The 16,176-nt window shown below is 39.4% G+C and overlaps 1 protein-coding gene across 3 annotated transcripts in view; it reads left to right on the top strand.

Annotated features, from left to right (window-relative positions):
- LOC150075068 (protein disulfide-isomerase A5) overlaps positions 1-16,176 on the top strand; it is a 755,693-nt gene that overhangs the window by 67,611 nt on the left and 671,906 nt on the right. For 2 of the 3 annotated variants that reach the window (XM_090388976.1, XM_090388974.1), the window contains exon 4: positions 11,799-11,864. The exons of the other annotated variant lie outside the window; for it this stretch is intronic. In XM_090388976.1, coding sequence (XP_090245102.1) covers positions 11,799-11,864 — 66 coding nt within the window. The remainder of the gene's footprint in view (positions 1-11,798; positions 11,865-16,176) is intronic. 3 annotated transcript variants of the gene reach the window in all.

The raw sequence follows: 16,176 nt of genomic DNA, 5'->3' as shown, positions 1-16,176 counted from the left end.
CTCTTTGCCTGGTGAGGCATGGGCCTGCCTCACTGACCACCTGGGGTCACCTTCTCTATCATCCCCATACCTCTGCCTTTGTTAATCTCTGTTCACCCCCCAGTTTTCAGCTTCTCCCTCACTCTACCTGTATACCTTATCCATGGCAGGGGGAGATAACTTTTATTCGTCTCCCTCACCTGCCATTCAAACTTCCCTCTGGTGTGGCATGGGCATGCCACACTGCCTAGCAGGGGTCATCTCTTCTATCAACCCTGTACCTCTACTTCTACCCCCAGTCCTCAGCCTCCCCTCCTTTCCCCTATTATCTTTCATCTAGCGTATAGCCCACACAACAAATTTTTGCTCAACCATTAAACCTTTTAACACATCTCTCTAGCATTCAACCCCAACCAGCTATTTTCTAACAGTAATCTCATTAAGGATTAATGTCAAACGTGTTTTTTTTTTTTTAGGTCCTAGCCACTGACATCCCAGTAAACTAGGTGGCAGGACCTGCCAGAGCAACTTGTCATGATTCTGGACACACCCAGCTAGTGTGGCGAAGTATGGGCAACATCTGGCCCCACTAGTGGCCTGGCGGCCAATAAGCCAGACAAACAATGGGCACAACACATCACACTGCACAGACATGGTCTACACATTTTCAAATCTCTGGCTTGACAGTGTACTGTCCTCAGTACAGCAAACACATACACAGAGATGGGAGAAATCCCAGGTGCCGTCTGACATGAACATACCTTATAGCTATGCTTTATTCGATGTTTATTAAGGGGAAACTATTCCAATTGAAATCTATATCATTTACTTTTTTGTGTTAAAATTAAAAAAACAATTTTTTACTGCACTTTGATAGTGCTCTTCTTTGTACTAAGTAACTCTCCTTTTGGTGACAAAAAAGGTTGCTAAATAGTTAGTTAATTCTGTAAAGGTCATTTATAAATTTTGCGATGAGATGTATTTTTTAACAATTTTTAAAGCTGGAGTTGTCCCAGCAAGGTACTCGAGAGCCAATGTTGAGGCAGCAGTGGTGGGGGAGGTGCTTGCTTAGTCTTGCACAACCCTCACCTGCCAGTTGCTTCTCCTCCAGGACTTTAATCACTTCTCCAGGAAGAAGTCTGAGTCGCTTCTTCCACCCTTGCCATTCACAACAACTGGAAAAACTCAGATAGACAACATTTTCGTTAATTCCTCAGTTTTAGGCCAAGCTGGGGTACTAGAAATTTTTTTTCAGTTACCATAAAGCTCTCTATTTGAGATACTACACTAACGACCATTTGTGACTACAGACCTTGAGATCCTGAGTGCCCGGCACTCAGTAGTTGACCGATTTTCGAGACAGTGGTTGAATTTAGACTTTAATTAGAATTTGGCGGCATTGTTAAGGGGACGTACTCTGTCAGTTTAGTTAGAGTGGGGGGGGAAGACCGAAGATTGGGGGAACAGGTAGAAGGATGGAAATGATAGAGTAGGCATCCCCCAAAGAGATCGGCGCCTCCGTAGCCAGGTGGGAAGGAGCAGCAGTGCGTAGCACACGCTTCTTGATTAGACTGGGGTTCGAGCCCGTCACCACCAAATACGGAGGATGCGGAAAGGTCAGGGAATGACCACCGCATATCCCGGAGCAATATGGCCTTAGTTGCTAATGCTCCTAAAAAACCAAATAACAAATAACCCAAAGAGATCAGTGGGGACGAGCCCCACTAGGCGAAGTATGGGGAGCAGGTAGGGTAGGAAACAGAGACCCATCTTCCATCTTTACCCCCCTGCCTGGGGATGGGGTTTTAAAGGGAACTGGGTTTGAGTACTCAGTTCAGATCACCAAATGGCGTGTTGTGTGTCGATTCCAGTAGGATGGTCAAACGGCCCACCCTGCTCTGGGGGTAGGATATGTTCGCTGACAGTGGGGAGTGGGAGAGACAGACATTTACTTCAATCATAATCTGCATTCTTACTCTACTTGCATTCTAGTTTTATACTTTTTCTTATATTTTATAATAATTTTTTTTTTTCTGTTAGACTATATATATATATATATATATATATATAAACTTAAGTGAGAATAATGATTAAAATAAAAATAATAAAAATGCCAGCAGCATGGCAAGAGCAAAAATTATGAAATTATATGTAACAATCAAACCAACAGGGAAGGAAGAGAATAAAATTATTGCAGCAGAAACTCTTGAAGATAATTTAGAAAGTCTAAATACAAAGATAATAAAATATAATCAATTAAATTTTGAATAGCCAATTAAATGAAATTTAACGGCGGTGTGGCTTTGCATTTGAGTGCTTGTATCTGTCTTATTTTTAATTTTCGCTGCATCAGGACCACCGCTATTCAAGTCCACTGCATTGGCAGTTCGATCTGGGGATCGCATAGTGGTGCTGATCTTTCGATTGATTCGCCTTTGCGGCAATTTGTCTGGCGATCGAAATGCAGCGATTCCCTGACCATTATTGGCCTTGTGGTCCTCTGTTGAGAAGGGGCATATTGGTCAGTCTATTTCTGTTTTGTTTTATTTTATTTTATTGTAGTTCACATCTTTGCTTGTGATATTTCACATAAATTTGGACCTGGTGCCCGTCTGAGGGAGTGCCATTAAATTTCATTTAATTGGCTATTCAAAATTTAATTGATTATATTTTATTATCTTTGTATTTAGACTTTCTAAATTATTTTCTTCCTTCCCTGTTGGTTTGATCGTTACGTATAATTTCATAATTTTCGCTGTTCTGTCTTGCCATGCTGCTGGCATTTTTATTATTTTTATTTTAATCATTATTCTCACTTAAGTTTATATCTCAAGCGTCATGTAGAGGAAAATGCTTTTTGCTGCCTCTGATGTATGCCTTATCCCCCTTTTTTATGTAAGATTCAGTTTTCTATTATTTCAAACATTATTCAAATATAAGTGTGTGTGTATATATATATATATATTTTTTTTTTTTATTATTTATTAATTTTTTTTTTTTTTTAACCATTCACTCAATTTTTTTTCTCACACATCAGGGTGGGGAGATGCAATGGTGTGTAATGTAAATTAATACTGATGCATAATAGTTAAATAAGTAAGAATATAGATGATTGAAACTAGGGTTTAAACTTAACTGTAACATTTATGGTTTGTGTTCTTTTTCTCACACACTTTTTCTCACCCTCATTCATCCTTCTGGCATTCATTTCATTTGTTCAACTTTTGCTTTCTGCACTGCACTCTCTGGGCACCTCAACTTACTGTTATTTTTCAGTTGTGGTGCAGGCCAAGCCGCAAGTTTTTTGCAGGCAAGGGGAGAATGCAGTGATAGTGTTTGTGTTGTTAGTAAATGTTTGTTAGTATATATAAAGTTATTATTAAATTTGTATTCTTTCAGCCAATTACATTTGCTTCTTCATGTGGACAAGTGTAAAGTGTGTTTGTTGTCTGACGGCACCGGGGATTTCCCCCATCTCCGCGTTGTATTCTTTGTAAGTGACACAGAACTCTGTGGAGGCCAGAGATTTAAAAGTGTGTGGAGAGTGGTTTGTCGTGTAGTGTTATGTTCTGTTGTTTCTCTGACCATTTAGCCATTGGGCCCCTATTGGGACCCACATTTGCCACGAGGAGGGAGGTCAGGCACCCAGTAGATTATATAAGTACTCTGGCAGGTCCTGCCACCTATTTTCTGAGGATTTCAATGGCAAGGCCTAAAAAAAAGGGGGGGGGGTAAACATTAGAAATTGGAAAGGCCGAAAGAGGTTTAAAGAGAAAGCGGTTGAATTTTTTGATGCTGATTAGAATTTGGTGGCATTGTTAGAGGCGTACTCAGTCGGTTTAGTTAGAGTGGGGGTGAGACTCGGGGGAAACAGGTAGAAGGATGGTGACGATAGAGTAGACATTCCCAAAGAGGTCAGTGGGGACGAACCCCACCAGGCAAAGTATGGGGGAGGCAAGGAGGGAGGAGACAGGTCTCTGTCTCCTCCCCTCCCTGTCTGGGGATGGGGTTTTAAAGGGAACTGGGCTAGAGTACCCAGTTCAGTTCGCCAAATGGCGCATTGGCAGCAAAGCCGCAGTATGTCTTCATCGGTGATGGTTGTCAAGTCCATGTCTTGTTGAATCTGGTAGGAAGGTCAAACTGCCCATCCAGCTCTGGCTGTGGGATATGTTGGCTGGCAGTGTGGAACCCACCAGGTGGTGGTGGAGAGACACATTTACTTCATTCATAATCCGCATTCTCATTTTACTTGCATTCTATTTATATACTTTTTTTTTATAGTTAATAATGTATATATATTTTTTCTATTAGGTTATATGTATATATAAAATATTGTAGGTAGAACATGTTAAAGAGCTTTATGTATAGAATTAAAACTAATGAATATACCGTATACCCTGGGAGCGATATATGTTGTGAAAGAAGGGGAGAGAAATGAACCGGAAAATAAAACGATAAAAATAGCAAAAATTGAAAAAATATCAAAAATTTTTTGAAGAAACGACCAAGGTGAAAATAACATTGCAGTGTCTTTCATAATTTGTGTCATCATCAGAGGTTTAGAGATTTAGATTAAAATCTAAATTTGTAAAATACCACGTGGCTATTTCACGCGTGAACCTATGCATGTTATTTACAGAGTCTGCCCAACACAGGGTTGTGGTTCCATCTGGTTTGACAGTAGTTTCTAAGACATCTCCTCTTGTCAGCTTGTTGGTCACTATTCTGTAGAAAATTACCCAAGGGTTATTGTTTTCAATGTGGTTTCCACCAAGTGCCTCCAGTATTCCTTTTCTTTGTCTCTTTATGAGGGCTCTATACTGATTCCTGAGAGATTATATAAGAATCTCTCAGTGCATCCACCTCATTTTGTGACCAAGATGTTCTGGCTCTTTGAAAATTTCTCCTTGCCTGGTGCACCCTTCTCCTGAGTACAGTCAGTTTAGGGCACCACCAAGGGACTGCCTGCTTCCTCGGTTTTTTCCGTGGGATAGACAGGTCTGCTGTTTTTGTTAAAATGTTTGTCATAGTTAGTGCTTGCTTGTCCGGGCTACAGTTGCTTGATCTAGACCACTCATTTTCCTGTTTTTGCAGCTGAGCTGCTGTATGTTCTACAAAATCTGCCAGTTTGCCTTTTTGAGGTTATACCTTTTGATATTCAACAAGGAGTGTTGGGGTGTTTGTAATTGCCTATTTAGTTTGAAGGTGATGGCTCTATGATCCGATGTGGTCCAGACCGGCTGGACACACCAGTCTGTAATTTTATAAGCTAATGAATTGATGGCAAGAGTAACATCAGTGTCACTCTCCCACATGGTACTGCTAAAAGTTGGGAGGTTATTTCGTTGGTTTAGCAATTGAAAGGGTGAGGTGGCTATATAGTCTGAAAGGATTTGGCCGTGCCTGCTCTGTCTTCCGTACCGCTATGCCATAAGGCTGATCGGCAGTTGACATCAGCACACACTATGATATTTGCAGTAGGTAGCAAGTCTATGACTGCTTGTAGGTATTCAATAGTTGGATTTATATCTTCACCTGGTCTAGAATATAGTGAAATAATATAACTGTCCTACAGCACTGGTGATATGGGCACACACTGCCACTGGAGAGTAGAGGTGATCCACCGTTGTGACTGTAAGGTCAGTATTTTTAACTATTATTGCTGTAGAAGGGACACCTGAGGCGTATTCTATTATTTTATAGCCCCTTGGGTATCCTTGACCCCTACCTAGGGCTCTTGGAGTACCAAGATATCTATATTATTTTCTTCTAATTTGAGTTTGATCTGATCTACAACAGCGCTTGCTCTTTGAGCATTCAGTTGGACAATATTTAGAGCTCTAGTCACATTTATGTTTTCAATCTGGCCCATAGTTGGTCCTAGATTGTATAAGTTTTACCTTTTTTTTTTTTTAATAACAGGGCCATTTATCATCCCTGATACTATGTGTATAGTCAGTCAGCCGTGCTACTTTACAGGTAGCACATTTTGGCTGCTGATTTTTATTTTGGCAGTTCTTGTAATCGTGGCCAGTGACAGTTAAAACACTTCTGTACAGGAAAGAATTCCCTGAATTTATGGCTGGTCCAGCCAGTGTAGACTTTTTGTTGTTCTTGTAGGTTTTTACAAATTCTGGGTGACACTTCCACAGTGACATTAAATTGCCCATTTCTTTTGTTTTTTGTCCCTCTTTTTAGAAGAAATTCTTTGGCAAACTCGTCCAGTTCCATCATATTGATAAAGTTTTTGTTGTAGAAATCCAACATAGCATCTCTTCTCAGGGATGTCAAATATAATGATGTTGTGGTTCCTGCCCCTTGGCGTTTTTGTTTGCAGTCGTAGTTTTACTACCTCTGGGTTGGTTTCAGTCTTTTTAACATCCTCTTTATTTGTTACTTCAATTAAAACTCCATTATCTTTTTTTTTTCTCATGTTATTCACTTTTATTTCTTTCAAATGAGGTTTTAATTTTGTCATGACAGTATCCCTGACTGCCTCGCTGGATTTTTATGTAGAGTCAGGCTTAGCCTTTATAATGATCGTTTGTTTCTTTTGCCTTTGGTATTTCCTTAGTCTTATTGTTGGTTTGTTTAGTTTTTGATGAATCTGCTTTGGTGGCCCTTGCTACTTGGGCGTAAGTCAAAGTATTTATTTCTTTATAATTATTCTTCTCTTCAGTCACTGTTTCTACTTTTGCCTTCAATACTTTGTTTTCTGTATTAAGATAAACCACTCTATGTTCCAAAACAGACCAGCAATTCACTACCTGCAATCTTGTTGCAGATGTAATCGTATTTGTCTGTTTATAAAGAAACTCTTCTAGGAACAGTTTCATTTCTTTAATTTGTCTTATGGGATCCTCTGCTGAAATTTCCTCTCCTCTGTTTTTGTTACCTGTGGCTCTAAATTATCATTCTCCTTTTGATCTGTATTTTCTATCTGGTTTTTGCCTTTCCTAGCCCATTTTACCCTTAACGTGGCAAGATTCTAGGTCTTGGTTTGTAATTTCTTCATTGTTTAGCGCCACAGGTCTATCGAGCAGGTCCTTCAAGTCAGAATAACGATCAATAAATTTTGATTTTTCAGTTTTTTTTTCCCTTGAGTTTTGGTCTTTGCCAGTCATTTTACTGTTATTATAATTTCCTTTTATCCAGTGGAGTAATATAAGGTATATTTCCTTTTATCCATTGGAGTAATATAAGGTATACTTGCGTGTACACCAGTGCTAGGAGTTTAGTAAATAAATTTGATGAATTTGAGGTATTGCTCAAAACATCAAAGGCAGATATTGTTGGGATATCAGAGACGTGGTGTCACACAGATATAAGGAATGTAGAACTGGAATTTGGGGAGTACAATGTGTATAGAAAGGATAGACAGGACAGGAGGGGAGGAGGGTTATGCTATTAGTTAAAAAACACATAAAATCCAAGGAAGTGAAGCCAGTCGAAATCGATGGACAGGGCAGTGTCGAGTCAGTTTGGTGTGACATAAGCATAGGTAAATCAAAATTGAGAGTAGGAGTGTGCTATAGGCCTAATGACTCTGATGAGTATAATAAGATACTGTACAGGGAAATAGAATGGGCCAGTAAATCAGAGAGTCTTATAATGGGGGATTTTAATTTCCCAGATATTGACTGGAATTTGTGGGTTGGTCACTCACACACTAGCAAGGCTTTTGTGGATTTATTGGATGATTATTTTCTACACCAGCATGTTCGGGAGGCAACAAGAGGGAGCAATACTCTTGATCTGATTATCAGTAGTGATTCTTCATGCATTAAGAATCTGCAGATAAATGAACTACTAGGTGGCAGTGATCACAGTGTGTTGAAGTGGCATTTACTCAAGAAGGTAACTACCATCAGAGGTAAAGGGAAGGGTTTTTGTTTTCGTAAAGGCGACTATGATGGTCTGAGACAGTATTTAAAATTCTATACAGTGGGACCAACTGATGATGTTACCAACAGCAAACTCAAAATGGGAAGCATTCAAGGAACTAATCTTGGAGGCTACCAGGCTTTACATACCAACTAAGAAATATTGTTCAAGGTTTAGGCCTAAATGGTTGTCAGATGAACTAATGAGACATGTGGCAGAGAAGAAAAATGCATGGGATACATACAAATTAATGGGTGACATGGAAGCCTATGATAGATATAAGTTGGTCTGTAACCAAGTCACAAAGGAGATTAGGCAGGCAAAGGCAGACTACGAAAAATCCTTGGCAAAGGATGCAAAGAAAAACAGAAAACAGTTCTTTACATATTTAAACTCAAGAAGGAAAGGGATGAATCAGATTGGTCCACTGGATATTGATGGTTCAACAGTTGAGGATCCTCCTCAGGTGGCTAACAATCTAAACGAGTATTTTGCATCTACATTCACACATGAGGAGTTATTCAGGAAGGGGAATGTTGTAGGTGAAGTAAACATTGGCAGTGAGCTAGATGATTTTCTAATAACTGAGAGGAAAGTGGAGGAGAAATTGTTGAGGATAAACATAAAAAAGGCACCCGGGGTGGATGGGATCTATCCAGTTATATTAAAGGAGGCAGCAAAGGAAGTAAGCAAACCCCTAGCCATAATTATGAGAGCTTCTTTAGACTCAGGGGAGGTACCCATAGACTGGAGATGTGCAAATGTAACCCCAATTCACAAAGGAGGATCAAAGGCTGACACAAGTAATTATAGACCTGTTAGTTTAACTTCGGTTCCAGGAAAATTAATGGAGGCACTGGTTAAAGAAGCACTGCAGGATCATCTGGACCAGAATTCAGTTATAGCTCAGACACAGCATGGTTTTGTTAAGGGCAGGTCTTGTCTGACCAATTTGATTGGATACTATGATGTAGTCACAAAAGAACTGGATGCAGGGAATAACTTTGATATTATATATTTGGATCTTAGAAAGGCTTTTGATACTGTTGCGCATGGAAGACTGCTGCACAAATTGGAGAAGTGTGGCATTGGAGGCAAATTGCTGCTATGGATAAAGGGATGGTTGAGTGGCAGAAGACAGAGAGTGGTAATCAATGGACACTGCTCAACGTGGACTAATGTTATTAGTGGAGTTCCTCAGGGTTCAGTGTTGGGTCCATTGTTGTTTTCTGTATTTATAAATGATATTGATGATGGTGTATCAGGCTTAATGTCCAAGTTTGCAGACGATACAAAGGTTGGCATGGTTGTTAAGGACCCTACTGATACTATGCTGCTGCAACAGGATCTGGAAAGGTTGAGCAGATGGGCTGAGAGGTGGCAAATGAAGTTTAACATTGACAAATGTAAAGTACTACATATGGGAAACAGTAACCCCAGATCAACGTATCAACTCTGTGGTACTACGCTGACAGTGGTAGAGAATGAAAAGGACCTGGGGGTAATTGTGCAGGCAGATATGAAGTTCTCTGAGCAGTGCAGACGAGCTGCAAGAGTAGCTCATGGTGTCTTGTCAATTATATAGGAATTTTTCTAGCAGGGACAGGGATGTGATTATTCCCTTGTATAAGGCATTGGTCAGGCCACACCTTGAGTACTGTATACAGGTCTGGAGGCCTCATTTCAAGAAGGATGTAGAGCTGCTGGAACGAGTACAGAGAAGGGCAACAAGATTAGTGAATGGAACAAAGGGTTGCTCTTACGAAGAAAGGCTTAAGTTTTGCAAATTACAGAGCCTGGAGACTAGGCATCGGCGAGGTGATCTGATAGAGGTGTATAAGGCTTTGAATGGCTTGAACATGCTCAATGCCGATGGGATTCTTCCTCTTGCTCAGAATAATCACCTGAGAGGGCATAAATTCAAATTGAGGAAGGACGGATGTCGGATAGATGTGCGGAAATTTGCCTTTAGCCAGCGGGTAGTTGGTTTGTGGAATAGACTCCCATCGTTTGTTGTTGAAGTTGATAGCCTAAACAAATTTAAGGCTCAGCTGGACAGGTATTTCGAACGAACGGAGGGGTGAAATGGGAGTAGTGGTTGGGTTTTTTTTTTTTGGCTGATGCTGAATAAGCTTGCTTTCTTGCATCATATGCCTCTACTAATGCTAATGCTAATTTTATCGTCGTGGGCCTATTAAAACAGTCACAGTGGGCCGGGAAAACAGTCACACAAAGAAAGGTACTCTTATATGCAAGAATATGTTTAATCTAAGCGAAATTCACATTTTCCATCACAAATAACATGTATCCAGCTATTTTGATCGACAAATTTATCCCAATTTTTGGAATTTTGAGGCGTTGCAATATAGAAATCGGCAATAGTAGGATCGCTACCGCTAATACTGTAACAATCGTACTGCACGTAAACACGTTCAAAAAACCAACAATAGCTAAAAACAACTATAATTAACAAGCTTGCCTGCATAATACTAGTTGTTTTCAACTGTATACAACATGAAGAATCCAAATTTCATTGTTTTTGAAGCCGGAAAATCCAAAAAATCCTCCCTGCTGCCATCAGTCACTGTCCGCCGTTTACAGCAAGCGGAGCTTCTTGCTGATGCATCCGTTCACCTCCACGATCGCAGCGCCCTCCCCTTCATGTGGACAGTATGGCTAGAGGAATTGAAAGAAGAGCATTGCCATTATGGAGCAAAACAGCTTTTAAACTTAGCTTTGATGAGTCTGTAAATAGGCTCCAGTTATGTGGTTGTGCTCCCCATTCAAAGCTGTTATCAAACCATTGACATCACAGCAGGCAACAAAGTTGTTTTCACTTTTAAAATACGGAGTCAAAGCATTCTTTTAATCTCAGAAGCTCTGCTTTACTTTCGATAGATCTAGGTCTCGAATTAGATCACTTAGTTCTCCTTGAGTGATTCTGTGTGACTCACTCGGCGACTCACGTTCTGTCACAAAATCAGGATCCTGTGATGTTGAAGGTCCAGGTTGACCATGTCCTCACACTGTCCCCATCTTCATCAGACTCCAAAGTGTACTGTTCTGGAGGGTGAGGTATAGACAGACCATCTCCATGTGCCACTGGTGGGATAGCTGACAGGATGTTGGGGTATTCCACAGTCCACTTCCTTTTTTTTGACATGCCATGCTGAAGAGGAGGCACCATGCAGAAATAATAGTCCTCCAAATCATTGGGATGGCAAACGACATTGAATATCCTTTGTTATTCAACCATCCACAGAGATTTACAGCACATGTGTTGCAGCAAATGAGGTGCCCAGGGTTTGTCTTTATCTCCTACCTTACACTTTATCTCCTACCTTACAGTCAAAATAATGGTAGTAGGCTGTCTTCACAAGTGGAGTCAATTGGCGTTTCTGAGTGGAAAATGTCACATCATTACACACATAAGAGAGATTGTCAACACTGTTAACACATTTACGTGGTATCCTGGCTTTTTACTTAATTTTTGTCCATAAACCTGATATAAAAAAAAAAAAAAAAGAAAGGGCATTCGCTCATGACATCACTTGCGAGGTAAATACAAATAAAAACTAAAAACAAATACAAAAAAAAAAACATGGCATATCATTTCCTGATTCCAACCTATCTATTCTCTAGACTCCAAAATTCCCTAGTATTCACCAATATTCCCTTAAATCATAAGAGGGGCTATATTGTGGAACTGAGAACTAACTAAGAGTTTTAAATGTTATATTCATTTTTCTTGTGCTGAAATTAAGAATTGACTATTTTCAAGCCAGAAATATTTTTGGTGTTGACCAGTGTAATTAGAACAAATCTCAATTTATGGTATTGAAAGTGAATTCAAATTATCATTTTTGTTGATTATTATAAACAAAAATTTCAAGTTGCTTGTATTTATAGTATTTTTTTTTTTTTTTTTTTTACAGGGATGGGAAAAAGCTGTGCAAGAAACTGAAAGTTGTACCAAATCCAGCAATATTTAAACATTACAAGTGACTATTAATTATTGTTACTTATTTCTTTTATAATGGGTTTTTGTATTATTTTCTGAATATACTTTGCCATTTAGTCTGAGGAATGTTATGAACATTCTCGCGCTCTTACAACCATTGTGTGTCTTCAATTCCTAGAACTGGGCTGCATTTGCACTGTGCAGTACAACATATTTAAACATATAATGGTTGTTAAATGGAAGTTTTACTTGTATACATCAAGAGAAAGCAATATTTTGTTTGATTATCAGTAAATTACACATCATACATTAAGAATATCCAGATAAAGAAACCAATAGGTGGCAGTGATCATAATATATTGATGTCGGATTTTCTTAAAGATATAACTACTGCAAAGTGAAGAGATTTTGCCTTTGTAAAGGTGACTGCAATCGGATATTAGAAAATTAAATTCTAAATGGGAAGCATTCAGAGAAGCAATCATAGAAGCTGCTAAGTTTTCATACCAATTAACAGATATTTTTCAAGGTTAAGATCTAAATGGATATCAGTTGAACAGATGAAAAAATGCATGAATGATTATAAATTATCAGCGGAGATAGAAGCCTATGATAAGTTCAAACTGATCTTCAAGTAAGGCTAAAGCAGAAGTCTGTGGCTAAGAATGTAAAGAAAAGTAGCAAAGCATTTGTAGCACATCTTAACACTGGGTCTTCCATGTCAAGTGGCCTAGGGGTCTCTACTCGACCATCTTCAATTTTGTTAAAACTTGGTGTGGATGTTTAAACGGGTTTCAAATGAAGCTGTGCAAAATTTCAGTTCAAAATATAGTATGCTAGAGGCACCAGCACCTTTTTTGTGGAGGTCACTTGTGTTATGGTGGAATAAATCACAAAAAATTTTCAAAGTTTTAAGTGTTACTGTTGCATTAGCATTAGTAGAGGCATTTGATGCAAGAAAGCAAGCTTCTGCAGCATCAGCCAAAAAAAAAAAAAAAAAACCACTTCCACTTCACCCCTCTGTTCGTTCAAAATACCTGTCCAGCTGAGCCTTAAACTTATTTACGCTATCAACTTCCACGACAAGGGATGGAAGTCTGTTCCACCAACCAACCGCTCGCTGACTAAAGGCAAATTTCCACACGTCTATCCTACATGTCTTTCCTCAATTTGAATTTATGCCCTCTCAGGTGATTATTCTGAGCGAGAGGAAGAATCCCATCAGCATTGAGCATGCTCAAACCATTCAAGGCTTTATACACTTCTATCAGATCACCTCGCTGGTGCCTAGTCTCCAGACACTGTAATTTGCAAAACTTAAGCCTTTCTTCATAAGAGCACCCCTTTGTTCCATTCACTAATCTTGTTGCCCTTCTCTGTACTCGTTCCAGCAGCTCTACATCCTTCTTGAAATGAGGCCTCCAGACCTGTATACAGTACTCTAGGTGTGGCCTGACCATTGCCTTATACAAGGGAATAATCACCTCCTTATCCCTGCTAGAAAAATTCCTATATATCATTGACAATACACCAGGAGCTACTCTTGCAGCCCGTCTGCACTGCCCAGAGAACTTCATATCTGCCTGCACAACCACCCCAAGTCCCTTTCATTCTCTACCACTGTCAGTGTAGTACCACAGAGTTGATACGTTGCTCTGGGGTTGCTGTTTCCCATGTGTAGTACTTTACATTTGTCAATGTTAAACTTCATTTGCCACCTCTCAGCCCATCTGTTCAACCTTTCCAGATCCTGTTGCAGCAGCATAGCATCAGTGGTGTCCTTAACAACCCTGCCAACCTTTGTATCATCTGCAAACTTCGACATTAAACTTGATATCCCATCATCAATATCATTCATAAACAACGAAAACAACAACGGACCCAACACTGAACCCTGATGAACTCCACTAATAACATTAGTCCACGTTGAGCAGTGTCCATTGATTACCACTCTCTGTCTTCTGCCACTCAACCATCCCCTTATCCATAGCAGCAATTTGCCTCCAATGCCACACTGCTCCAATTTGTGCAGCAGTCTTCCATGTGCAACAGTATCAAAAGCCTTTCTAAGATCCAAATATATAATATCAAAGTTATTCCCTGCATCCAGTTCTTTTGTGACTACATCATAGTATCCAATCAAATTGGTCAGGCAAGACCTGCCCTTAACAAAACCATGCTGCGTCTGAGCTATAACTGAATTCTTGTCTAGATGATCCTGCAGTGCTTCTTTAACCAGTGCCTCCATTAATTTACCTGGAACAGAAGTTAAACTCACAGGTCTATAATTGCTTGTGTCAGCCTTTGATCCTCCTTTGTGAATTGGGGTCACATTTGCACATCTCCAGTCTGCGGGTACCTCCCCTGAGTCCAAGGAAGCTCTCATAATTATGGCTAAGGGTTTGCTTACTTCCTCTGCTGCCTCCTTTAATATTGTTGCCCAATGGTGAGAAGTAGTGCTTTGAAACTTGGTATGCCTAGTTAACTTTTGGCGGAGAATTCAAAACCTTTGGTGTCCAGGCTCAAAAACCTTCACATTTTTTACAATGCAGTCTAGAACTTGCACCAACAAATTTGGTGACAGACTTTTGAAAGTTGTAACTTTGAAATAAAAACTGTTGGTACCTTCTTTGGACATTCCACTTACCAACTGCATGAATTCAGTGTAACTAAATATCAGCTCTTATACTTGTTTTCTGGCTGAGATATTTTCCTTCAAAGATTGACTCTTAAAGGCCTATCTTAAAGGGCAAATATCTTAATGTGGGACACCATCAATTCTCTTGTTTTTGCCACCACTGGAAAAAGCAGAGTTTCAGCTACAAGGATCACGGTTTATCTGTTTTGTCTTTGCACTTAAGGCCTTAAAATTAAGCCTAAACATCAAGTAGTTTTATGTGCCATATTGTTATTTTGTTTGTTGTTGTTTGTTATTTGGTTTTTAGGAGCATTAGCAACTAAGGCCATATAGCTCCGTGAATATACGGTGGTCATTCCCTGACCTTTCCGAATCCTACGTATTTGGTTGTGACGGGCTCGAACCCCGGTCTAATCAAGAAGTGTGTGCTACGCAATGCTGCTCCTTCCCACCTGGCTACGGAGGCGCCTTGTTATTTTGTGAGATTTTTTTTTTTGTTGCAGAACACTTTCTTAATTCTGCCTAATGTTTAGAATAATCCTGAAATCGAGTATATTCTAGAAGAATACCCAAGAATTATGGAATATTCTAAACTTCCAGAAATTCTGGAATATTCTTGAATCCCCAAAAAAAAAAAAGAAACCTGATGAGCATTCTAGAACTCTGGAATATTCTAGAATCATACCAAAAAAGTATAAATAGCTGATATTTGAACCATGCTGTTATTAATGTGTTTTATCTTCATGATGAACAGTTTGTTTATCCACTTATTAGTCAGCATGAAAGCCATGGAATGAGAAGATTTTGCTGTAGATAAGCTGGACTTATGTCATATGGATAATTCTAAATGTCATGTGCTATCTATACATGCAAAACTGGGTTAAAATTATTTAAAGAATTTGAATTTTAAGAAAAACAGCTGATAGGATGATGTTTTGGATTAAAACTGGGTGAAGAAGACACAATTTGTCTACATCATGAAGCTTTGCTTTTGACAAAATTTGAATTTTTGCAGCGTTCATGTTGCAATCCTTTCCAGAAGAAAAATCATATGGTGAAAAAAAGTTTACAACCAATTTATTTGTCATTGGCAGACTACCTGAAAGACCTAACAAAAGTAGACATAAAACCAAGCCAGAAGCTGTGCCCATCATGCCGAAAAGGGTCTAACAGCTGAAAAGCAGCAACAGGAACATCAACTTCATCTGGATCAGTTGTTGTTTGGTCTTTAGGAGCATTAGCAACTAAGGCCATATTGCTCCGGGAATATGCGGTGGTCATTCCCTGACCTTTCCGCATCCTCCGTATGTGGTGGTGACGGGCTCGAACCCCAATCTAATCAAGAAGTTTGTGTTATGCATTGCTGCTCCTTCTCACCTGGCTACAGAGGCACCATCTGGATCAGACCATGATAACAAAATGCATGTGACTGAAAGCTTGAACACAAGTTTGATGGCTATTGGTATTTCTCTGAAATTTCAGTGAATGGCTAAGAGAGACTCACAAGGCTATGCCAAAAGGAAGGCAAGTCAAGTACAAGATCTAATTGCCAGTAAAATTGCATCTATTGGTGGCTTGGATCCAAATGACATCATGGAGCCAAGTGCAAGTCATCAATGTGGAAATTGCTTAGATTACAATGTTGCTGAAAGAATTGAAAGAAAAGTTGATGGTATCAAGTCATTCAGGAATACTTGAAATATTAACACTAGCT

This window comes from Mastigoproctus giganteus, chromosome 14 (assembly GCF_048544385.1).
Source record: "Mastigoproctus giganteus isolate SK-2022 chromosome 14, ASM4854438v1, whole genome shotgun sequence".
NCBI lineage: Eukaryota > Metazoa > Arthropoda > Arachnida > Uropygi > Thelyphonidae > Mastigoproctus > Mastigoproctus giganteus.
Note: the sequence above shows the minus strand (reverse complement) of the source record. Positions and strands in the feature narration are given on the sequence as shown.